At 39.3% G+C, this 24889-nt stretch overlaps 2 protein-coding genes across 2 annotated transcripts; both read left to right on the forward strand.

Annotated features, from left to right (window-relative positions):
* The first annotated feature begins 4129 nt into the window (after positions 1-4129).
* prkcda (protein kinase C, delta a) lies at positions 4130-19962 on the forward strand. Its single transcript, XM_031757089.2, has 18 exons — positions 4130-4394; positions 6892-7021; positions 7165-7364; positions 7446-7512; positions 7807-7963; positions 8919-8950; positions 9756-9841; positions 10434-10563; positions 10930-11030; positions 12029-12125; positions 12299-12429; positions 12696-12869; positions 12976-13067; positions 16127-16189; positions 16997-17135; positions 17255-17443; positions 18754-18882; positions 18974-19962. Exons 2-18 carry the CDS (start codon positions 6913-6915, stop codon positions 19130-19132), a joined length of 2055 nt encoding a protein of 684 aa, XP_031612949.1. The 5' UTR covers positions 4130-4394; positions 6892-6912; the 3' UTR covers positions 19133-19962.
* A 706-nt stretch (positions 19963-20668) lies between these two features.
* rft1 (RFT1 homolog) lies at positions 20669-24629 on the forward strand. The gene is made up of 10 exons (XM_031757091.2): positions 20669-20982; positions 21073-21158; positions 21243-21365; positions 21442-21733; positions 21827-21961; positions 22982-23242; positions 23335-23479; positions 23571-23676; positions 23769-24018; positions 24153-24629. Exons 1-10 carry the CDS (start codon positions 20920-20922, stop codon positions 24315-24317), a joined length of 1626 nt encoding a protein of 541 aa, XP_031612951.2. The 5' UTR covers positions 20669-20919; the 3' UTR covers positions 24318-24629.
* The last annotated feature ends 260 nt before the right edge of the window (positions 24630-24889 follow it).

Raw genomic sequence — 24889 nt, forward strand, 5'->3', positions numbered from 1 at the left:
AGACCAGCGTGCTGTTGGGCCAAAGACAGGCCAGGCCTGTTCTGCTTCTCATCTACCCTTGAGGCTTCCTGACCCAGAATGATATCAGGCAGAAAGTTTGCTTTCTGGGGCTACTGAAAAGTTGCAGACACCTCGTCCTACATAAAGGACAGATCATTCATCACTGTGTTCTTCCTCTCTAGCCCCAGTTCTGCTTTCTCCCTACTCTGTTTGCTTTCATCACATATCTTCAGTTGGGACTTCTCTGCCTACGTTGCATAGCAGTTGCCAGATGCCACAAGGAAAGCAGGCTACAAACCTAGTTTACCTAAATGTAGAACTTCTCTGTCAGCTTCCAAATGCAAATTTAGCGTGCTTGTATTTAAAATACTTCCCCTTAACTTTTTTTTTCTTCTGAAAACAGGAACTCATTGCAAGTCAAAGAGCATATATGGCTAAAGCAGGTATATCCAATGGCACTTATAATGATTATTTATGTGCTAGTTAAGAAGCACAAAAAAAAAGCCTTTTGCGTGCTTGACGTGTCTTTTTCAGTGAGGCAGGAATAGTGTCATAATCCGGTCTTACTTCCACATTGCTGCAGGCGGGAGCAATGCAGAGTGAAGCAAATAATCAATCGTACACACAGCCTACTCAATAAGGTCAGATGCAGCTCTGTTATATGTGGTCTGTTACCATTAACAACTGATGCTACGGAGCCGCCTGAAATCTATTCTGAGGTGAGCTTCCTTACCTGTGGCTTTTTACTCACAACGCACCAACAGCACACACTCGACTTTATTTAACGACAAACTCACACTGACACGCTCGGACCGCCAGTCTTTGTCTGAGAAGGGAATGCAGCGTTTGTGTTGATGTCGTGAGCTACAACAGGATAGCTTCTCATCTTTCATAGCGCTGTGTGGGCAGCATTGCCTCAGGGGAAAGGAAAAGAGTTTATTACGCAAGAGCTAGATGTTTAATAAAAAGAAAGACTCCGTCCCATTGACATTGGCTTGACATTTCTGGGTTTGCACCTTGTGTTTCTTGTTCTCACTCAGAGATGGGGAGAGGAAGTGGAGAAAAGAAAAGATACAGAGAGGCTGGAAGAATAGAGGGACTCACTCTTATGTCCCACTTTGCAAACTCTTTGCAGCCTACACTGCCAAGTCAATGTTACACCTATTCCACCTCCCCTAAAGCTTTAAATAGCCCGCTTTCCCTCAAAAGGACAAACCAGAGAGAAACACACAGCCTTCGGCACACTCTGCACCTCCGATACATTATTCCTGCTGCCTAAACGCGTAGTCTGCATTGTGCCTTCTGTTCTCTGGTGATCAGTGTGTCAAAAGCATTTAGAAAGAGATAATTAAACATATGTCAGCAGAACCAGCAGCCAACAATAAAAAGGCTTTGAGATATGACATCTCAGGGGAGGCTTTTGCAAACTCCAAACACTTAGAAAAAAAGCTATGTTTTTGGTGACCAGGCTTTAGAGCTGTGTTAATGAGAGTTATTTAGAAGATTGATATCACACTCAGGACTTTCCATTTAAATTGGATCATTTAAAAAAGTTTTTTATTTGAAGCATTTTAATTAATAAAAATAAGGAAAAGCCAGATAGGTTAAAGAGTGTGATGACTGGGGAACAGATAGATTTTCAAAGCAAGCAAATAATGCCTTTAAAATCTATGGAGCTCACTAACAAGAATCTTATTTCTAGTTGAAAATGCAGAAGTGAAAAGATAACCGTGTCAACAAACATCACTATATTTTACCCTCATGTCCTTCATCCAGACGTGAAGGCTCTATTTTATTTTTGCACTACACTTCAGGTGTAAAAACATCAAGTTGTAGTTTGTTCGGAGTTTATTTAGAAGACCATGGGAATCAAACATAAGCCTGGTGGCCCAGTCCCAAATAGGACTGGGCCAACACTCCACTGAACTGAATTTGTGCTTTTATTTGTATTTTTTTAAATAAATATTACAACAATTTTCCAAACAATTAAATGCCAGTGACAGAAAAAAATCTTGTTTTTCACTATCTACTATGTAAATGGCTGAGCAATGAGTAATTTTATTTCTTAAAATTTAAGCCCAAAGAGTAGTGCTGGCAGATTTCTTTCATTTACTAAAGTACCATATCTGCATCATGCAGAAAAACTGAGACATAGGTCAAATTTCACTTATTTTTCTGATATTAAGATGTCTCAGAGAGCAGATGTACTGGTCCAACCCAGCTGATGAAATTTGGGTGTGATGAATCTGACATCTCTGTAACAGACAGTTTGTAACCTGGAGAAAATTGCAACCAACAGAGAGTTCAAGCAGTCGCTGCTTTATTCTACATAGCCTCCATAAAAACGATGAAGTGCTGCTTTTCCACTTTGTTTTTGTACAGATTTAACAACATTAACTGTGTTAATTCACAACGTCAAGTTGTGGTGGAAACTGTGGTGGAGTTTCCACCACAACAGCAAGAAAGGTGATGTTACGCACATATCCTTTAAACATGGGAAACGATCTGTTTATCCTAATGCTTGTAAATGGAAATGCTCTAAATGTCCTTTCCACAGAGCAATCAGGAGATGCTGCTGTGTCTTTCTAGCATTATGCACAAAACTGATTCATCACACACAATCTTTATCTGCAGCTGTCAGGCACCCTCACATTTTTTCTTCCTATTTTATAACTGATGCTATGCTGCTTAAATCAGCACTTATGATGTGTTTCTTTTACATTTGATTTTCTAAATTTTAAAAAAAATAGAGAAAATAATATTTTCTAAATTTAAAATTCAAATGGATCCTCTATTTACAACAACAAAAGAAGCGGATTTGAAAAACCTGACCCCAAAAATCATTTAAAAAAAAGTCTTACACCTGTAGTTGACCATAATAAACATTTAAATAATAAACTCACAATTTAGTATACACTAAAACCGATGAACGCAACCTCAGCTTCAAATGACCAAGCCTCTTCCTTAGCCTCCTAGCCCACAGAGCCACATAACCATATGCATCATCTGCATGCATAAGGAGTTTCTATGTAGATGATCAGGCTCTCTTCCATCTCTGCAGGCTCAATTTAACATCCGCCTGTTCTCCAGCCTATGAATCCCACTGGTGGATTATCAGTGTGTGTATGTGTGCATGCGTGTACTGGAAGAAGAACAGGATAACAGGGTTTCTTGAGCTTTGAGGGTGCCTCAGTCAGAGTCAGAAGAGTCCGTGAGTATTGAAGTCTTCAGTGCACACACCTAGTCTCTGCTGCAGACTTCCTGTGTCTACCATGAGTCAGAATCTGCTTGTTATGTAAATCCACAGAGAAGTGAGGGGGGACACCGGCACACCTGTGCCCTGCCAGCATGCTCCTGTCCAGGTTTTTTTTTTTTTTTTTTACACAGAGCAGCAATTACTTATTGCTCCCAGTCATTGAACTATGACTCATCCTGGAGGAATTAGGTCCTCAATCAGCCAGTATGTTCTATAGCTGCCTCTAATCAGATGACGATGAATACCAAGTTGGGCTTAACCCCCCCCTTACTTGTGCTGACATACAATTATTTGGATCTATGTGTGCATGTGTGGGGGTGAACACAGGCATGAAACAAATAAAGAATGTGGATAATCTGGAGTGCCTGTTTAGAACAAGAAAAGATCCTTCTTGGTGCCGGAGCCAAATCTGCCACCTCCTCACCAGCAAAACCTAGCGCAAACCTCAAAACTACCCCCGCAGCCTACAGTCCCAGCCACGTGACCCCACCCCCTGCCACACAAACACTTCACGTGGAAAAAAAAAAAAAAAAGACTCTTCCCCCACATACCGGGCTGTAATCTAGGGCATACTCACCAGCAATGCGGATCTTTATGCACAGTTATAATGTGTTGGGTCGCTTTTTCATATTTAGAACTCATATAGCCTCATATATGATCAACAGGTCTGCTGTGATGAACACGCCCGTTAACTTCAAACAGGCTTACATGCCAAGTGGCACGCGTGACTGAAAAGTGATAGACTGTGTGTGTATTTGCCTGCATCTGTGCGTGTGTTTGTATGTGTTAAGGGAATACTCCCACCCCTGAGGGGGGAGATAAAAGGAAAAAAAAGTATTATGGTAAGTGGCACGGCCCTAAATTCAATGAGGGCAGCTAAGTGTACAATGCCCCGCCACCGCTTCACAGACTACCCTGTGTGAGTCTGTGTGTGTGTCTGAAAGAGAGAGAGGGGGAGTGAGTGTGTGTGTGTGTTTGTGTGCATACCAGGTAAACGTCACAGCTTGCAAAGAAAGCCTCTGCGCTGCGAGCGCGCGCCACACTTCCTCAATCGACGGAATCACAGACAGAAAAAAAACACTAGAGGAAGAAAAAGAGCAACTTTCGTCGAGAACAACCGCCTGGTTTGCAGGACAAGGTGAGTCTGCCATTACAATCATTTTCAGGCTTCAGTCGAGTGGTTTTTTAGTAGTAGAGTAGAGTAGGTTTTACGTCTAAACTTTACAGAAAGTTGCTCAAAGACCGAAAAACAGTACCGCTTTGTCTGCTTCTTTCATCCTTTGGAAAACCTCACTGTGAGGGTGAGGCGAGTAACGCTAAAGGCTGGCTAACTAGTTACAGTTTTTTTTTCCTCGCTGAAAGCGTTAGCTGTTGTAGCGTAGTGAAAGTTTAGGCAGACATTTTAATTTCATTTCTATGAAAAGTCAACAAGGCAGCTGGCACTACAGAGCTGTTTTGGTTAAAATAATAACCCCTGACAACTTTTCCGAGTAGCGACTGGAGCTGCTTCAGTGAAACAGTGCACAGGAATCCGTGACCCCGTCACACTTGGTGACGCCACGGGGTCACAAAAGGTACTGACAGGTGAATTATCGCGACCTACTGATCTATACCCACCGCCCCTTTAGGCTGGAACATCTGCAAGCATCTGCGGCCCTGCCTTAACACAGTCGGGTTGCCAGTAACTGCATGCAGTATGTCGGTATTTCTGCCTATGTGGAATCCGTTAAGTGACAGAATATCACCGGGGATGAGGAGGAATGTGAGCAGGTCTGGACAGCAAGGATGGCGGAGTAAAGAAAAGAAGAAGAAAAGGGAGAAGGAACGGTTATTTACTTGTCATTAAGACAATCTGGCTGCAAGCTGCTGTCTGAGTCAGACGTGAGGTGACATCTGCGTTCAGCCAACTGACAATCGACCACATCCTTTAGAGAATAAAGAGAGAATCAGATGCACTGACTGATTCTCGGTGAATGTGACCGTCAGAGTTTAGTTTTTCATTATGCACAAGACTCAAATCTAGATAGGACCTGTGTCAACCTCAGCAATGGTTTAGGTGTTCTGTGCGATCACATGAGCGGTTCAAAAGTATTTATGAGGAGGTAATTACATCTTTTTCATACCACGATGAAACACAGTCAGGCTCTCAGAATCAGGTATTATGTTACCATTTCAGTCAGTAAAAGGGATGTTAGTATTCTTGTGTGTGGAAGAAAATTAAACTTTAATTGAACTTTAAATTAAGCAAAGGTTCAGAGGAGAGTACAGTCATCAAATTATGTTTCAGTGCTCAGGGGTTTATTTTTTGTAATGATTTCAACACATTGCCTTTGTGAATGAACAACGCGTAATGGGTTTTGATACAATTATTAAGCAATAATAACAGAAATCAGTAATTGTGTTGTTTGTTTGGGCAGACATTAGGAAGTAGACAACATAAAGCTGAATAACAAGCTTCTAGTGGATGTTTACCAGTTACAGTATGCTGGGAAGGTAACTAGACAGGACAATTTGAAACTGCTCACAGCTGGTTGGGAAATCAATCACTATTGGCCTGAAACACACAGCATGCCTGCTGTTGATTAACTCCCAAAAGCCCTGGCATCACAGCTCCCAGCAGCAGTACGTGAGTGAAAATGGTTGCATGCTTTTTTACTTGCCTGCATCTTTTATTCCGTCTTACTTTTCTGAGGCTGAGTGTAGGCGGTTACAGTTTCAGGCTTGTGATAGCAGCTAGGCTTTCTTTGGAGCACAGCATGCTTGTATTTGGATCAGTGACATGTTGAGACTAGCTCTGACTTTGTAGTGCTAGGAAACACCTCGTGTGTTGCCGCTGCAACCTGTCAGAAACTGTACACATAGTGATAAGGAACCAAACAAATGTGACTTTGTGCTCACATTTTAAATGTGTATCAGTGGCAATAAGAAAATAATAATTAAAGACTCCATGGGTGTTACAGTTAACAGGGGTTAATGGGTGTTACCTAATGTATTGCACATACTGAAACTAGTGGTGTTTGGGTTGTTATAGAGAAAGGTTGTGCCACTGTCTGCAACACTTGTGAGGTTATGCAAGCAGCAAATCATGCGTGAGGTAACAAGCACCCAGCACAAAGGGGGACATTGATCGCTCATTATGTGTCACCACTGGCATTTCACTTCTAATGCAAAAGTAATCCAGTTATTCAGGTATTTCATCTGTAGGTAAAAAAGTGAATTATTTTTTTTTCTCTTCAGTTAGGAAAAATATGGAAAATATATACATGACATAAAATTCAGGTCATGTACTAAATGTGTGTGTAACTTGCTTCCAACAAGCAGTTATTTGGAGTAATAGCCAGTCCACCGTAAAAAAGAGAGTCAGAGTAAACCTTGCAGCGAGAGAAAGCAAAATACAAATTTGTGGTGCAGTCATAGGCAAATTTTGCTCATTGCAGGTGTCTCGCTTAGTGACAGGAAATTCTCAAATACCAGTAAAAAGACTGCTTATCTTATCTTCTGTCTTTGATTTTGTTTGGGGTCAAAATGCTCAGATAGAAGCTAGCACTATTGCTTGACATTTTGCAATATTTTGAGACGATGTGATGATGCACTTTAACAGTAATAAAAATGTGTTTGTCCTTGTCTGAGAACAGGCGATCCTGGTACTTGTCACCATGGCTCCTTTCTTGAGGATTGCCTTTAACTCGTACGACCTGGGCATCCTGCCTCCTCTAACTGACCCGCCCTTCTGTGCTATCAAGATGAAGGAAGCCTTGACAACTGGTGAGATCATTTTTCTGTCTTTTGCAGAAGTTGCTACTTCTGCTTAAACAACAAATACAAATTATGTTATCTTATTTTGTGTAAATTGAAAACATGCCAAAAATATTTTTTCTACTTCCTCTATCTGCCCATCTGCTTCTCAGAAAGAGGGAAGACCCTGGTTCAGCGTAAACCCACCATGTACCCAGCCTGGAAGTCCACTTTTGATGCACACATCTATGAAGGTCGTGTGCTCGAGGTACTGCTGATGAAGACAGCGGAGGAGCCGCTGGCTGAAGTCTCTGTCGGTGTGTCTGTCCTTGCTGAGCGTTGCAAGAAAGCCAACGGGCGTGCTGAATTCTGGGTAAGTCATTACACACTGTCCTTTGTCATCGAGAGCAAAATGTCAGGATCCTGTTTAACTCAACTTATATTTTGTGTTCAGGTGGATCTCCATCCTTCAGGGAAAGTGATGATGGCAGTGCAGTATTTTCTGGAGGATGCAGATGCAGGTAAGATTAAATTACATGGAAAATATTTTTTATTTTCTCTTCTATGCACTTCTTTTTATTTAAGTATGTTTTGCAGCCCCTTCAAAGACAGTTAGAAGGATATCACCCTCACCCACACCAGTCATCTAACTTGGTTTTCAGCTGCTAATTTAATCTGGTCCTTACACACTTTCACATGTGATTTCCTACTACAATCATAAGGCTATCAGTCTGTAACAAATCTGTAACATGACCTCTCTTTTTCTGTGACAGTGTTGTGTATGACTGACCTGTTTTTCTCTCTTTATTTGGAAGAGAGCAAGCAGCCTGTGAAGGAGGAAGAAGCTCCTACTCTAAACCGTAGACGTGGGGCCATAAAGCAGGCCAAGATACACTTCATCAAGAACCATGAGTTCATTGCAACTTTCTTCAGACAGCCCACTTTCTGCTCTGTGTGCAGAGAATTTGTCTGGTCAGTGCCTGTCTAAAACTTTCATCAAAATAATAACAGGATATTGAGAATATAGTGTTCAGGAACCTGTTGATATTTAGTATTAGTAGACTTATTTTTATACATTTTTAACATGAACAGTTTCTGAAAATATGAGCTCTCTAATTTTAAAAAAAGTGAGGAGAATCCCCTGACATAGTTTGGCAGAACCTCTCAATAACTATTTTTGTTTGCCAGACCATGACCCAAGACTTTGATGACCCATTTTCTTGATGTTATATATAAAATGCTCATGTTTTCCTTTGAAGACTTGTCCAGTTATCTGATTTGAAGCACATTTTCATTAATTTTGTGCAAAAAAAAATACACAAAATGACATCCTCTACTTCATTTTGAAGCCACATTACAGAAATGTACTATTTTAGGCCTAACATTATTTTCCCAAATTGATTCTACAGAAGTAAAGTATAAATTTAGGAGGGGTCCTATCTTATCTGACTTCACTTTATCTTATTTCAGATTAGGAAATGATAAATATACACTCCAACATTGTGTTTATGTACTTTTCCATCTTACTGAGCTCCACACATCCTTACCATACCAAGTTCAGAAATAAGTTCAGAAATAAGTAGTACTACCACTAACCCTTTCCTCACACATCTGTACTTACTCACTCTACTTGATGGAAGAGGGATTGTTAGTGTAGCTCTAAGATTACCCTAAAGGTAGGAGACTTATGCTTTTGGGAGGTTATGCTACTTGTGTTATTTACTTTAATATTCTTAGGTAGAGTAGCAAATCAGGGCCTGTTCCTATGAAGTGTTTTAACCTTAATGAGACTTAATCACCATAGTTACCACACAGTTAAGATAGAATTTACAAGTTAGGAAGTGTCTGCAATACTGTACCTGTTCCTTATTGCTTTTGAGTGATAAACTGGGAAATCATTCACAAAGCCTGTCTTTGTCTCACACAGGGGACTCAACAAGCAAGGCTATAAATGCAGACGTAAGTGTGCTTCATTAAAAAAATATCAATACATTGTGTTATAGCTAAAACAGCAACATAGATGTTCAACACGTTCTCACTCCCAAAGCGTTACATTTTACGCTAGGTGACAAATCGTTGGTATATTATGCTTCCGGCACCCAACAGGTCCCTATATTATGAGATTGGAAAAATGAGGAAACATGAGAAAACATGAGAACCGTTTGAAATGAATCTACACATGTACGTCCGTTTTACTTAAATTGCTTTAGAAAACACTATCTAATGTCATTAAAGTGCTGGTTAAGGTTAGGGATAAGTTTATGGTTAGGGCTGGAATACATGGCTGTAATGTGTATTACAACGGGAGTGTCATTCTACTGGAATTCACCTATAACCAGGCGCGTAGCATAAGAACGTGTTAGGTCACCTTTCACGTTCCTCAGGAACGTCTCGGGACTTGACAAATCGTCAGTATATTACACCTCGGGAGTGAGAATGGCTGAGATGTTAAACATAAAAAATGTCTACTTATTCATAGGTATATATTCATTTCTTTTACCGTTATACACTCAAAAAAATGCTGATTGCTAAAATATATCCATGTAATTTTTTTTACAAGGTAAAATGATAGATTTAAAGGAGTCTGGTCAAAAGAAATGTAGTGGACTACCATTTTCGTGCAAGATTAATTATATAAATAAATTTGATTTGACATATTTTCCCTGAATTTTATTCAAAATCACTGCTTCATGTTTATGAAAGCATGTGTGTGTACAGCTTATAAACTAAAGTATTAATCTGCTATATCTTTTCTTTTTCTCAGAATGTAATGCAGCCATCCACAAGAAATGTATAGACAAAATCATCGGCAGATGTACCGGTACTGCTGCCAACAGTCGGGATACTGTGGTATGTAACAGACATTTCTTCTGTACACCATGTACTGTTAGTGTTCCCCATATGTGTCCCAATTAGTGCTCAATAGTCAGTTTAGTGTGGGCTTTTTTTCCTCTGTGATTTACGATTTTGATGTATTCCTCCTTAGCAAATCAACAATGGTTGGTTTATGAAATTAAAGCGTATAGTTGGGTCAGGGTTTAACACAAAGGCACATACCTGTTAGTTTCCACTTCCAGTGAAGCATCTTTCAATGTCCATCAATATTAGGGGATAATCAAAGTCCAGCTAACCTAGATAGCAGAGACAGGAATGAGCACTGCACCCCCACACATTGTGGGAATAACAGATAGGGTGTGGTCTTAGGGAAATACTTTAAATTCGACTAGCAGGGACAGATCTGGCCCATAAGTAGTAATCTCTGAAAACTTTTTTTACACAGTGCTGTAGTGACTTTTGACACATTGAAGTTAGAGAGGGAAGAAGAAGACAAGTGGAGAAAAAAAGGATGAGGAAGGTGTGCAGGAAAGCTAGATGTTAGAGGCCTGTGAGCTTGAGTCCTTTGGTCATACATAGCAATGATGAATCTTCTCTGTGCCCAAAGTTCCAGAAGGAGCGATTTAAAATCGACATGCCGCATCGTTTCAAGATCAACAACTACATGAGTCCCACCTTCTGTGACCACTGTGGAAGCCTTCTATGGGGTCTGGTCAAGCAAGGCCTGAAGTGTGAAGGTACAGCAGAGACATGATTGACTGGATGGTTACAGGAGTGTAAAGTGTGCTTCTCTACTCTACAGACTAAAAAAATATTTACGCCTAAAATGCTGACTTTAAGTAACTTAATTAAAAGTAAATTTTCTGTGTATTTTTTTACATAGTACAATGTAAAACATTAAATTTAATGGATCTGGTTAAATGAAATTTACCGTATTGAAATACATTTAGTTTATCCTAAGCATATTTTCCTTAATGATTATTTTAATAAATAACCCTTCAGTTTTATATATTTCATTTTTATTTTACTCAAAATTATTGCTTCATATTTATGGGGGCCAAGAATAATTTTTTTCAGTGCAGACTTGTTTTTTCTCTTTGCAGACTGCGCCATGAATGTCCATCACAAGTGTCAGGACAAAGTAGCCAACCTTTGTGGTATCAATCAGAAACTACTAGCCGAAGCCCTCACACAAGTCAGTCAGGTGAGTTCAGTAAGTCATTCAGTGGATTGTGTCTTTTGGTCAACATCAAGATGCATGACATTACAATGAGAAAGAAGTGTGACTCAGGTCTCATTCTACTATCGCAACTTTGCTCTTGGAGATTTTGTGACTCAGAATGATGATGACTAACAAATGTAGATAAGCACTTGATAACATTTATGCAGAAGATTACTTTAAAAACTGATTGTTGCTGTTCTGTTTTCTGTTTGGTGCAACTTATTTGGATGTTGTCCAGAAATATTACTAAACATATTAGCAGCAAATTTCTTTGTAACTTTATAAACTTTCTGAATAAAATGAATACTTAAGCCTTATAACTACATCTCTATATTTTATGATCATTTAAGAAATGAAATACTATTTAAATTATCAAAGTATTTACATTATTTATCATAATGTGTAAATGTTTGTTTTGAAAGGATAGAGAAGATTCAAATAGATCTGAAATCAAATCTAGGCACTTAGCTTGCAAATGTTGCTAGTACACAGAGATGCTTGTGTTCGCTGGTTCAACAAAACCTAAAACTGGTTTTAGAGATAATGGGTGTCATGATGACAGTTATCAACTTTCTTTGTTTACCCAAACTTTCCACTTCAGGGTTCTTACCTGAAGTGGAAAACCTGTAAGCCTAGATAACAAGCTGATTAATAATAACTAACTAGCAAAAAAGGTTGACTATCTTATTTGTTTCACTTGAATGTGAAACTCAAAATTACTGGTGTGTGTTGACCTAATTTTCCTGCAGCTTCTGCCCTTCTGTGGTAAACGCCTGACTCATTCTGTTCTGTCTTTACAGGCCTGTCGTTCAACCCAAAATCTATTTAGTTTTGAAGACAGTTAAAGAGAGAAGAATCAAACAAGTTTTTGACTCAAATGTACCACAGCTGTTAGTCGACCATTGTTAGGAAACAGTTTTTTGAGTTCTTCATGTTTGTTTTTTGTTTACGTGTTTATTTTTCTTCCTTTTTTCCATCAGAAATCATCCACTCGCCGTTCAGATCCAAATCTGCCTAATCTCCCCGATATTGGAATCTATGACGAAGTGAATAAACTTGCTGGACTTGAGATCAATGGTGAGTGAGCCTTTATTTGTTGGTGCTTTTTCCTCCAACCATTCAAGCAGAAAGTTAAAGTTCTGTACTGATAGCAAATGCTATGCAAATAAAAACTGCAGAAAATATGCAAAGGTTTGAGATAATTGTGTAAATATGTCATTTCTGTGTGTGGTAATGTATTTGTCCATTAGATGGGTCGACATACGGCAAACTTTGGGAAGGTTCCATCCCACGGGCACCGTCTCGTCTTACCCACTTAACCAAGATCAACATGGACAACTTCATCTTCCACAAAGTCTTAGGAAAAGGCAGTTTTGGCAAGGTACGGAGCAATGACGTCAGTGTGAAGCAAACTGTGAGACTGCTGTCTTAAAAATTAGAGAGAAAAAGAGAGAATACAAATAAGTGAACCAACAACACTCAAGTCAACACTTATCAGCTGTCATCATTACAATGGAGGCTGTAGTTCTCTTATAGAAATTATTACATAGACTGGGGGTGTTTCATCAACCAGCGAATTAAAATACTTTACTTCTCTTCTTCTCTTCTCTTCTCTTCTTTCTTTTCTTCTCTTCTTTCTTTTCGTAGGTCCTGCTGGCAGAGCTGAAGGGGCGTGGAGAGTATTTTGCTGTGAAGGCTCTGAAGAAAGATGTAGTGCTTATGGATGATGATGTGGAGTGCACGATGGTAGAGAAAAGAGTCTTGGCTTTAGCCTGGGAAAACCCCTTCCTCACACACCTTTACTCCACCTTTCAGACCAAGGTACTTCCCCTCCATGTCATTAATGACTGTATTTTCTTCTGCATCAGTAGTTACATGACAGTACATCGCTGTGCCTTTAATAGTAAAAAATGAAATGTTTCTTTAGGAGCATCTGTTCTTTGTGATGGAGTATCTGAATGGAGGTGACTTGATGTTTCACATTCAGGAAAAAGGGCGCTTTGAGCTCTACAGAGCCACGTGAGTTCCACCTGTCACACAGCCATCGTGACATACTGTATGTTACTCAGTGGAAACACAATGCCTGCCATCCTTACTCAGTGCTCACGTGCTTGTCTTGCTGCCCAGAGACTCACACTTACAGAAGATACTTGTAAAGATGAGCATATGTTTATTGTCTCCTTGTCACTTTTTTAGCCTGCGTCTTGTTTTCTTTTATATGATGTATAAAGTCTGAAGGACTGGGGCAATGCTGGCATCTATTAGCTCCTGTTCTTTAGAAGACAGGCCTTGTAAGGAGTGAACAGCTCTTAATGTTTGTGTATGGGGAGATATCAGTTACTACCACCCACTTCTCATCACACTATGGGAATCTCTCCAGAGAAAAACAATCGCAAGCTGGTGAAATAAAGCGTTATGAATCCAAAATTTGGTGGCACCTCGACTGCCAACTAAACTTTTACTTTTATTAAATTACACCTGCTGACATTTCTTAGCAAATGCTAAGGATTCAGAGAGATTAATATGAGAGTAATGATCATGTTATGTGATGATTAGAACTGATGGAATTCTTGCTTTTTAGTCGGTTATAAATCTCACGCACTGAAAGCAGAAATCTTTTGTAGAATAATGTTTTGGCTGAAGACTTTTGACAGAATTTGGCTGTATGTAGCAGAAAAATACAAAGAGTGTACAGTCGTTTTTTAAGACTGAATGCATTTGCTATAATTTTTTCTTATAAACCACTAAAAGTGCTTCATGTTCTGCTTTCTAACTGTTGTGCTTCGTCACTGATCTTACATCTCCTGTAGTTAAATCAGCGGCTGTGTCCAGTACCTTTGAGATGACAGGAGTAATTTTGTACTTTGCAAACACTGACACCTGATCCTTTGTTGGCATCCTCTAGAATTCTCCTCACTCGGTGACTGTATTCACTCTGGGTAATTAATCCTCAGTGAGTGAGAGAGAGAGTGGGCTATTTTATTACCCTACAATTCATTCCTTTATGTGTTTGCATCTTTTTTTATGTTAATGCTTAAAACAAACATGCCACAGCAAGACAACACAAATTCTGTAGTTCATAAGACTGAATTTAAGTCAATCCCAACAAAGCAGTAAATTAATTAAACAAATTTGCTTTAATTTAAATGTATGCTTACAGTCTGTGGTGTTAAGCATGCATTGTTTTTGAAGGCTGAATGGTAATGTCAGTAACAGCAGCAAGCTCATGCTATGAGCTGTTGCTTTATGTGGTGCAGATGTTTGCAAACTAGAAAACACAGAAAATGCACAAAAGTAATTTACCAATTTTGCAATTTTGGTGATACACACCAAATTTTATCGGTTCTCCTTTCTTACCTCGTTACTTTATCAAACTAATTCATTAAAGTTCACTTTGGTAGTTTTGCCTATCTTGCTGACAAACAGCATACCTCCACCATGACTATAACATTGCCTGTTATAGCCATGCAGGAGCAGAGTGGTTGTTTAAACACACACACACAAATAGGATGCTTGTAGATGAGGCATTTATACAAGTTTAAAGTGTTAAAAAATGAGCATGGATGAATTAAAATAAGAAGGTTAATATTCTCTGCAGGGAAATTATTTTGTAACAGCTCTAATACTAGCGAGTTGTAAAATCCCACAAGCCCAACACAACACAGGACGGCAAGAAATCACTGGGATGCATAGTCTGTAGTTTCAATGCAAGCGTGGATGATGTCATACGGAGTTGCCAGTTTGCTGGAGAGCGCGATGTAAACAACAGCCAAGCTGGCATGTGAAAAGTCTGTGGGTATATAGTGTGGAAGTAGCCCCATGTTAAATATGTGGGCTGCAGAAGCGTTCCTTCACAGTAATGTGACAAGGGTGGCACCATCTGTTGTTAATAAAAGTGGCAAATCATCCACATCTTTATTTATTACGCTTGGATTTATTCCTGTTCACCCGAACTGTCTGAAAGCAGTTGATGGTAATCAAGGGATCTGAAATATACCCTGTAGCTATGTCTCTATAAAACGTAACTGCACACTCATTAGGCTCATTACCTTGTCCATCTCATGCCGATTAACATAATGTCCTGCACTGATAGAGGTGAGACGGCTTTGATCCCCTCCTTTCTGTCATTTTCTTATCTATCTGTTCCTCCTGTGGCGTTTCCTCTGATTTCTGTAGGGATGCTCGTTATTGTTGTGAAAAAGACAAAGCAGTATTCTTCCATCAACCAGCACTTCCACCACCATGCCAGTCAGGAAGTCGTCTAGTACCTGCAATATACATAATCTTCTGGTGACTTCTTTACAATAGAATAATTTCTGTAAACTTGGTACTGAGCTTTGATGACACACAAGATTAGTGTGTCTAAACTGTAGTGTTGTATATTGCTGCACAGGCTGTCACAGAATATAAGGCATGTGCTGGATCTGGTTATGCAACATTTTTCCTTTGGCACTGACTGAACTGCAGAGTCTCAGCTAAGCTCGTTGCCACCACAAAGGCTGCTGCTAACCTGACATAGACTAGTTTCATGCATCATTTCAACTTTCCTTCAGCTTGCATGCATATCGAGGTGTCCTCTTACAACTGTGTGTTTTTGTTTTGTTCTTCATGATCCAGGTTGAGACGTTCTTGTACATATGCCTGCACTGTCTGACTCCTATTCTATGAGAACTGCATTTCTAATGATTTTAAGTGAGAGATATTGACAGTCTATTCAGTCCTGTTCAGCAGGTCATTTAGTGTCACTGCGCAGGAACTGGGTTGGAGAGACAGCTTTGTGTGCTCTCCGGACTTGGTTGTTTCACTCGACACAGATGACAAGAGAAGCAGGTCAGCGATAGGCTAATCATTCGGCTCGCAGCAGCTCTTGGGTTTCACATTATGAGAGTGTTATTCACCTGTCTCCTACTCCATACAAATGTCCTCTTCAATAATTCAGGTGTACACTGAAATGAGTCTGCAGTTACACCAGTGTTAAGCTGCCAGCTATGTACTGAGATAGCTCCAGCGCAGGCCTGCAGCTTTCCATCAGAGATGAGTGTCTGATATTTCTGTCTCTGACTCCTTTGTCTTGCCAGGTTCTACTCTGCCGAGATCATTTGTGGTCTTCAGTTTTTACATTCCAAAGGCATCATCTACAGGTCAGAGCACAGAATACGAATTTCACATGAATATAAAATACACTTAAAAATCAGTTTTCTTTAAATTATTTTGTTGTTTTTTTAATGCGCCAATGATTACAGTTGGAAGTTTAATGACAAAATGAACTTGCAAAGTCTCCAAACTTGTTAAGTTAGGTAATCCCACGCATTTTCGACACTTTTTTTTCCCCTGAAAGTTTAATTATTACTGTGTGGCATGCATTGAGCAAGGGCTGTTATGAAAACTGTGGACTTGGATGTAGTCCAAAAATGTGATTTAAAATAAAAAAAGATTTTAGGAAGAGGAAAATGTAAACGTGTTTATTTGTTACACTGAGAAAACCAGACTCCTGACATTTCAGGACCACACAAAACTAAGATAATTATTACAAAATTTCTAGTAAATGAACACAGAAACAGTAGACCACTCGATTGCACAAAGACCTTTCATATCTCTGCATAATTTTGTTTTTTTATTATAGTGAAATTAACTGAAATCAACTATAATTATAGTGAAAATTAAATATCCTTAAAGAAATGCGTATAATTACTGCATGCATTTTGCAAAACTGCTGCTTTGTGTAGTGAATAGTAGTATGTAAAAATCTCACAGTCCAAAGGGCAAATTCATCTGTAATCAAACATTAATCCCCTTAAAAGTTTATTTAAAGCATAACCTTTTATTGTAAGGTCTTAATTATGTGGTAAATTCTGTTCTGACAAACACAAAATAGTTTTCTAAACCATTATCATCACAATAGCTCATGTTTATATCCTAACTTGGTGCTACTTTTTATTCATTTTCAGGGATCTTAAGTTAGACAATGTGATGTTGGACTGCGACGGGCACATAAAGATTGCTGACTTTGGCATGTGCAAGGAGAATGTATTTGGCGACAATCGCGCCACAACTTTCTGCGGCACTCCTGATTACATCGCTCCAGAGGTGCAGTCTTCTTTCAAAATTCTCTCTTGTGCTGAAATAAACAAATCTGGAGTTAAAACCAAAGCTTTTAAATTCCTGTCTGGTTTAATTGTTATTTATAATTTTCTGTTTAACTTCAGATCCTGCTGGGACAGAAGTACTCATTCTCAGTTGACTGGTGGTCATTTGGGGTGTTGCTGTATGAGATGCTGATTGGTCAGTCACCTTTTCATGGAGATGATGAGGATGAGCTGTTTGAGTCCATTCGCATGGACACTCCCCATTATCCCCGATGGATCAGCAAGGAGTCGAAAGACCTGCTCGAGCGGGTTTGTATCATATCTTTAATACTAAATATAATAGCCCCAAAAAGCGTTCAGACAGTAAATGTCCATGAGTCCCAAAAAGTTGACTCTGTTCATCTGGAAGTAGCATTTTCAGTGGGAGAAATGTTTCGTCACTCATCCAAGTGAGTTTGATGTGGTTATTTCACAAACTATTAGGTAAACTAGTATTTGTATCACTGACAACAGACTGGACATTGAACAAGTCAAAAACATGAAAAGAAGAAGCTGGGGTGGGTTTCAAAGCAGCTTGCAGATGCACAGAAACAGTGGGCAAGAAAAAGCAGCTTACATTTCATACCCTATATGAAATAGCCATTTGAAAGGGTTTTAGGGTAACTGAGCTTAGTCCTCTGCTGGTGTGGGCTAATACTGAGATCAGCTAATCTGCCAGGATTGTTCCAAGACTTGCGTTTGTGGCCTGCCTGAATTTAGTGAAATGAAATCTGCCTCTCTTTTGAGGGAACATCCAAAAGCCCTCCAAATATTAACAAAAAGTATTTGGACAAGTTCTAATTGTCACATCCATTGTTAATATGGTCTAGTACACCTGCAGTTACTCTGCCAGTTATAAGACATCCCAGAGTCCTGACCTGAATAACTTAGATTGTCTATGGAGTAGGAAATGATGGTAAAAAAGTTAGCTTGTTGATGCTCTTGAGTGGAGGGAACATTAAGCACACCTGTTAAAGTTCAGAAGACAGTTCTGCACACTAAAGGATGGAAAACTAAATGCTAAAACATTGTAACATAGATGTTTAGTGAAGTTGCTATAAGACTTTGATTGTATGAGATAACCATGAGAGTTCACTACTCCAGCTAAACGCGTAGTATCAAGAACAGTTTACTTGACCAATGCATCAGGGTCATCAGTATGACTGTAGTGAATCTGTTCTTTATTCTACACGTGCTGCTGGAACTTTGACATCTTTAGTTATCTCATGTAATGACAGTCTTACACATGTAAGTGTGGCTTAATTCTTAGGGCACACTTTTACATTTAAACATTTTTAATGATAGAAATTCATTTGCTGATTTCTTGTTTGAAAGAAGGCTGAGAGAATTCTGCAACTCTGCAGTTAATAATATTTAACCATTTATTTAAACCTAATATCTCTAGCTGTAGCTCTGGATGTCGAGCAGGTCATATACCAAACGGAAGGTTAGTCGTTCAGTTCCTGGCTGCTATGGTCTGAGAACCATAATAACCAGTCCATTTAACTGAAAAGCCTTTGTGTTTGACACATGATCACATATATTCCTTATGCAACCTTTCTGACCTCCCTTCCCTGCAGTTGTTTGAGAGAGACCCAACTCGCAGGATAGGAATTGTGGGTAATATCCGATTACACCCCTTTTTCAAGAGCATTAACTGGCAGGCGTTGGAGATGAGAGAGGTTGAGCCCCCCTTCAAACCCAAAGTGGTACGTCACACACATGTCACTGAGGATTTAAAAATTGTGGCTCTTGTGCTATGATTACATTTTGCTGAGATTTGTTTGTGGAAACTTCCAGAAAGCACCGAATGACTGCAGCAACTTTGACCGGGAGTTCCTCAGCGAGAAGGCGCGTCTTTCCTACAGCGATAAGAACTTCATAGATTCCATGGACCAGTCGGCATTTGCTGGGTTTTCATTCATGAACCCCAAGATGGAGCATCTTTTAGAAAAATGATGTCATACATGTCAGACTCATGTTACTCTCCTCATGTTTATGGAACAGTTCACCTGCTTGCAGATGAGCAAGCTGTTTCACAATCAGTATTTGTTTCACCCTATTTTAAGCACAAACTATTCTTGGGTACGTATCGAACAACAAACGGGCCTGTGTACTGTATATATATATATGGATGTTTCATTTATGTGCATGCTTATTATTTGTATAGGTTGTGAAGACCTGTGTGAGTAATAATATACTGTGGGAGTGGGAGTCTGAAAAATCCTTACATTCCACTTGACGTCATTGCTACCATCTGCTGCCATCATGTTTCCCTTTCATGTTGAAAATCAGCTCCACTGGGGATAGAAAATATGAAATGGAGGAAAAAGGCTACAGGAACTAATTTTACTTCATGCTTCAGATATAGATCGTATTTGTGAATGAGGTGACTGCATGTTTAGAGATTTGAGACCAAGAAAAACCCATCCATCTTAGCATTGTGGCTTAAATATTCAATGTTATAATTTCAAACATCTGACTTCTTGCCTTTGACTGAGAAGAACATGTGGTTGTAAAGTTGACTAAACGGTGCCATGTAATGATCAAAATTTAACGCTACAGCTGTTTTCAGCTGTAGAAAAAAGTCCTGTTTTGTGGATGGAGGTGCAATGAGTGCAGCCAGGGGTACAAAAAGAGTAGTTAAATGACTAATCGGTGAGCCACTTAAAAGCTGTATATAATATTTATGTATATTGTTGTTAACATGTATATTGGTTTGCAAAGGATGTACTTTTTTTTACTGTCTCCATATTTCCCATATGATTAAAAAAAACATCAACTCCCAAGTCTGTGCCCCTTTTATGTGATTTTGAAGTGCACTTAATAGAAAAGGTTTTAAATAAATTGACTTTCAGGAGCTGGATTGGAGGCGATCTAAAGCAAGGCAGCCTTATTATTGAAAGAATTCATGGGTCAAAAACAAGTTGGGTGTTTGCCTTTGTGGATATCCATTCTGAGTTTAATCTTTATATATATTTAATTTAAATTTTAAAGCATTTTTACTTAAAAGCGTTTTGGATTTGATCATCGAAAAAACAAACAAACATTATCCTTTGATTAAATTTGATTCATAAACAAACCAACACAAGAATCAGTATCAGTAGACAAAATATCTTTTTTTTCTATTTGTAAAGAAATCTTTTTATTTGGACAGGAAATATTAGACATATCTTCCCGTAACTTTTAAATTATTATTTATTTATTTATTTATTTATTTATTATCAGAAATGCATATATGGGTTTATATAGTGACTATATTGAGACCCTATGGATGCTTGTTTCTGCCACTAAAACAACAACAACCCAGATTTGAGTCAGAAAGTCGAATTTAGAGATATTAACCAGAAATGCATTTTTCAAAGATGTGGTCCACGTGGACCTGTAGGACATAATAAATTCCTAAGCATTAATTTTGATTTCATCTATAGATTTTTCCTAAGCATTATTACGCTATCTAGTGGCACTAGGGTGAATGCAATGTTGCGTGACGTCACCACGTAATGCGCTTGCGTAAAATGTGTACGGAAGTATTGGTGTACGATCCACCGCTTTAACTGCCGGGCACAACTGACAGCTCATAGTTGTTCTACTGGAATAATGTCTGGTGCCATCGGTTTATAATGCGGTCGAGATAAGAGTTTCCACACTATGGCAGCATTATGATTCTTCTTCGTAGAAAGCAGCGGACACCTGGTAAACTACACACCTGAATACAGTTTTCACAGAGCCAAAGGAAGTTCAAAATGAGCTCTCAGGACATACTGGAGAGTGTGTCCACTCTAGCGTCCTATAATGTGTTGCTACAGGTAAATAAACAGAGTAGTGGATGTACGTTGAGCATTTGCAGTATTTTTTTATTTATTTATTCATTTATTTGTCCGTTTTCATATCCTCAGGTAATGTTCCGTGTGCTCACCTTTCTCCTGAATGCCTTTACGCTGCGGTTTGTGTCCAAAGAGCTGATTGGGGTTGTCAATGTCAGGTAAAGTTTGCAGGAAAACAGCACAATGGTTTTCGGGCTCCAGCTGCTGTAACATGTGTCCTTATGTGTGTCTTTATTATGCAGGCTTACACTGCTGTATTCCACATTAGTGTTTTTGTCCAGAGAGGCTTTCCGGAGGGCCTGTCTGAGCGGGCAATCGGGTAAAAACCACAGCTGGAGAACAGTTATCAATCTCCTATGGATGACGTGAGTTGATTAGATGGTAAAATGGGCATTTTGATTTTCAGTTTTTGATGCTCACATGTTATTTCTAATTTTTCAGGGTACCCCTTGGTGTGTTATGGGCAGTACTGCTGTCATGTGTGTGGCTTTGGCTCCTGGAGGTCCCAGATGCTCACACCGTCCCTTACTACAGTCCTGCTGTGGTGCTGTTTGCCTTATCAGGGGTGCAGGAGCTCCTGGCGGAACCCTTGTGGGTCTTGGCTCAAGCTCACATGTTTGTCCGATTGAAAGTGGTGGCTGAAAGCTTAGCAATGATCGCAAAGTGCAGCATAACTGTGGTGCTGGTGGTGTTTTCCCGTGAATGGGGCCTTTACATCTTCTCTGCTGCTCATGTAAGAAATCAGCTGAAGCCTTTATATCTACTTTATTTCTGCAGATATTTGTTTGAACTTTTCATGACTTTGTGCTGTGTTCACTTTTTCTAGTTGGTGTACACAGGGATCCTGGGGCTATGTTACGCTGTTTACTTCATTCATTTCCTGGGTTCCAAAGAGGCAGCGAGAAATAGTTTCCCACTGCGCCGTGTTAAAGATTTGCTGCCCCGCAGACAGTATGGAGAGGTACTTGACCTCGCACGGCATTATGCATTACTCATCACTGATCCCATCAAAGTCATACTGAGTCATTCCATCTCAAATCACTGTGTGCCTTCTGCTCGACCATCTCCAAATTTGCATGCTAAATTTATGGTACAAAGTTTGGATGTATGTAATGATTGCTGTGAAATATTAGCACTGAATATAAAATCATTTCTCTCTCTCTCTCTCTCTCTCTCTCTCTCTCTCTCTCTCTCTCTCTCTCTCCTCCATATATATATATATATATATATATATATATATATATATATATATATATATATATATATATATATATCTTTTCATAAATCTGAAAATTTTCTGATTTATGAAATTCCTAGTCACAAAAATTAAGAAAATGGCATTACTATTCAACTTTCACGCTGGTAGAGCAAATATGACAATTTGTACCAGAAAAACAATAGCAGACACAGCAGACAGTCTAACCCGAATAGAAGAAAACTCTGGGGTTTCCACATTGCACTGTAATAATAAGTAGGAAAATTATTTTGTTGAATATATGAAAAGCTTTCATTTTTAAGACCAACTTTTAAGGCATGCACACTACCCTGGAGGAATCTGATCATTCAGATTAGGTTTAAAATAAATGCAACAATGTATCATTTTCATGTATATTACAAAATCATAGACAGCAGCCTTCATTGCAGCAGTCAGCATGCTGATTACCTGATCCCTGCTTGCCTGTGGAAGTTCTGGCGTTAAGGTTAGGTTTGGGTTACACTGCCTTAGATGCCTCAGAAAAAAACAGGCCTGAAAGGGGGTGGATAGGCCATTAAAAAATCTAGCAAAGTATTTAGCATATAAAGCTAAAAATTTCACAGCAATCATGATTTATATCCAAGCTTTGTACTATAATGTTTTTAGGTAAATTAGAGACAGTCAAGCAGAAAATGTTCTAAAAATCAGATTATTTGTGATTATTAATTAATTATATTTTGGTTACTATTCACGGCGGACATTCTTAACCTTTTTCTGTGTTTAAAGCCGTTAGTCGACAGGAATCTAGCGCGGCTCACTTGGAGCTTCTTCAAGCAGTCCTTCCTGAAGCAGATCCTGACCGAGGGTGAGCGATACGTCATGACCTTTTTGAACGTCCTCAGCTTTGGAGACCAGGGTGTTTATGATATCGTCAACAATCTGGGCTCCATGGTGGCGCGCTTCATCTTCTTGCCAATTGAAGAAAGCTTCTACATATTCTTTGCCAAAGTGCTGGAGAGAGGGCGCGATGTCAAAAGTCAGAAACAGGTCTGAACTGTGGACGTTATCTCAAACAAATGTTTGTGAGCGGCTATGCTGGAATTGTTGATTTGATCTCTTTTTGCTGGTTTTTGTTACAGGAAGAAGTTGCCATTGTCGCAGAGGTCCTGGAGTGCCTGCTGAAACTGGTGCTGGTGATTGGTCTGATTATCACAGTGTTTGGTTATGCATACTCTCACCTGGCTCTGGATATTTATGGCGGCTCTCTGCTTAGTAGTGGGTCAGGTATGTGAGCTAGAATCCGGTGACAGGAGACACCAGTATATGAAATTTTGCTATGCTGGGTATTTGTAAAATCAATTTCTTTATTTTTTAGGGCCCAGTTTGCTGCAATGCTACAGCTGCTATGTCCTCCTGCTTGCTGTGAATGGTGTAACAGAGTGCTTTGTTTTTGCTGTCATGAGCCAAGAAGAGGTTGACAAGTGAGAATGCAGAAACACACACACACGTATATACACACACAGTTATTTTATAGCATGTGAACTGTCATTTAACACTGACTTTATGTTCTCAGGTACAACTTTATCATGCTGGCTCTGTCTGTCTCCTTCCTCTTCCTGTCATACGTACTGACAGGGTGGGCTGGCAGTGTTGGCTTCATACTAGCAAACTGCCTCAATATGGGCCTCCGTATCTTACACAGCCTGCTTTACATACACCAGTACTTCCAGTTGAGTCGGTGGAAACCTCTGCGAGGCCTGTTGCCCTCCCCTCCCATACTGCTGGCGTTAGGCGTCAGTGGAGTTGTCACAGCAGTTTCTGAGGTTTGTTTTTTTCTCGAAACTGGAACTTTTGAGCTGCACTTTTAGTAAATATACTTATTATTATTATTATTATTGTTGTTCTGTAGAAGTCTGTGATCCTAACTGGAGCATCTCTTTTCTTTTCTTTTCTCCAGGCTTTTTTCTGCTGTGACAGCGGCTTCCTTCTGAGGCTCGTCCATATCGGCGTGGGGGCAATATGTCTGCTTGGTGTGCTCGTAGCTGTTCTTCTCACAGAGACTAAGCTTGTTCAGTTTGTGAGCACTCAGCTGCTGCCTCGATTCAGAAAGAAGCGCACTTAAATTAGACGTAAAACTGTTACACCTGACTCAAAGAAAACATCTGTTTCCACTACAAACTGAGGGACAGTTACTGAGTATGGGAAAGCCGGGGAACAACGTTTTCTTTCAAAGGACCTCACATGTGTCATGAGCGTGTGTGAATCTGTGAGTTTTATATAAAAAAATGTTATGAATGTTTCAGGATTTAATTGTGGGTTAAAAAAAAGTGGATGTATTTTAATAAAACTCTATTGTTTTACACAAAGCATGACCACTGTATTTATATCTGTGGTGTTTTTCCAGGAATTAAATGGAAAAAAGTTTGGGTTTAAATACTGCGTTTATGTGTCGCTCACCTACCTACACACTTACCTCTGTAGCTGTTTTGGTGAAACAGTTGTGCACAAACGAAGGCAGGCGCTCTCAGTGTTGACTGATTGGAGTAGAGTTGTATTTAAGAAGCAGTACAACATGTTTACTAAAATTAAATTAAATGCTTGACTTCTGCTACCTTACTTGGACCAAATATTTTGTTTATATTGTGAGAAGTACTTACGTTCTTGAGACTTGATTTGCACTAGTATTTTTTTTTC

Source organism: Oreochromis aureus, linkage group 5 (assembly GCF_013358895.1).
Source record: "Oreochromis aureus strain Israel breed Guangdong linkage group 5, ZZ_aureus, whole genome shotgun sequence".
Classification (NCBI taxonomy): domain Eukaryota; kingdom Metazoa; phylum Chordata; class Actinopteri; order Cichliformes; family Cichlidae; genus Oreochromis; species Oreochromis aureus.

Excerpts from the sequence above, each read along its gene's own strand:
- prkcda (XM_031757089.2), top strand. The coding sequence starts at position 6,913 with ATGGCTCCTTTCTTGAGGATTGCCTTTAACTCGTACGACCTGGGCATC. Across the intron at positions 9,842-10,433 it reads CCAACAGTCGGGATACTGTG|TTCCAGAAGGAGCGATTTAA; the intron begins GTATGTAACAGA and ends CTGTGCCCAAAG. Across the intron at positions 13,068-16,126 it reads TTTGAGCTCTACAGAGCCAC|GTTCTACTCTGCCGAGATCA; the intron begins GTGAGTTCCACC and ends TTGTCTTGCCAG.
- rft1 (XM_031757091.2), top strand. The coding sequence starts at position 20,920 with ATGAGCTCTCAGGACATACTGGAGAGTGTGTCCACTCTAGCGTCCTAT. Across the intron at positions 21,159-21,242 it reads ATTGGGGTTGTCAATGTCAG|GCTTACACTGCTGTATTCCA; the intron begins GTAAAGTTTGCA and ends TTTATTATGCAG. Across the intron at positions 24,019-24,152 it reads TTGTCACAGCAGTTTCTGAG|GCTTTTTTCTGCTGTGACAG; the intron begins GTTTGTTTTTTT and ends TCTTTTCTCCAG.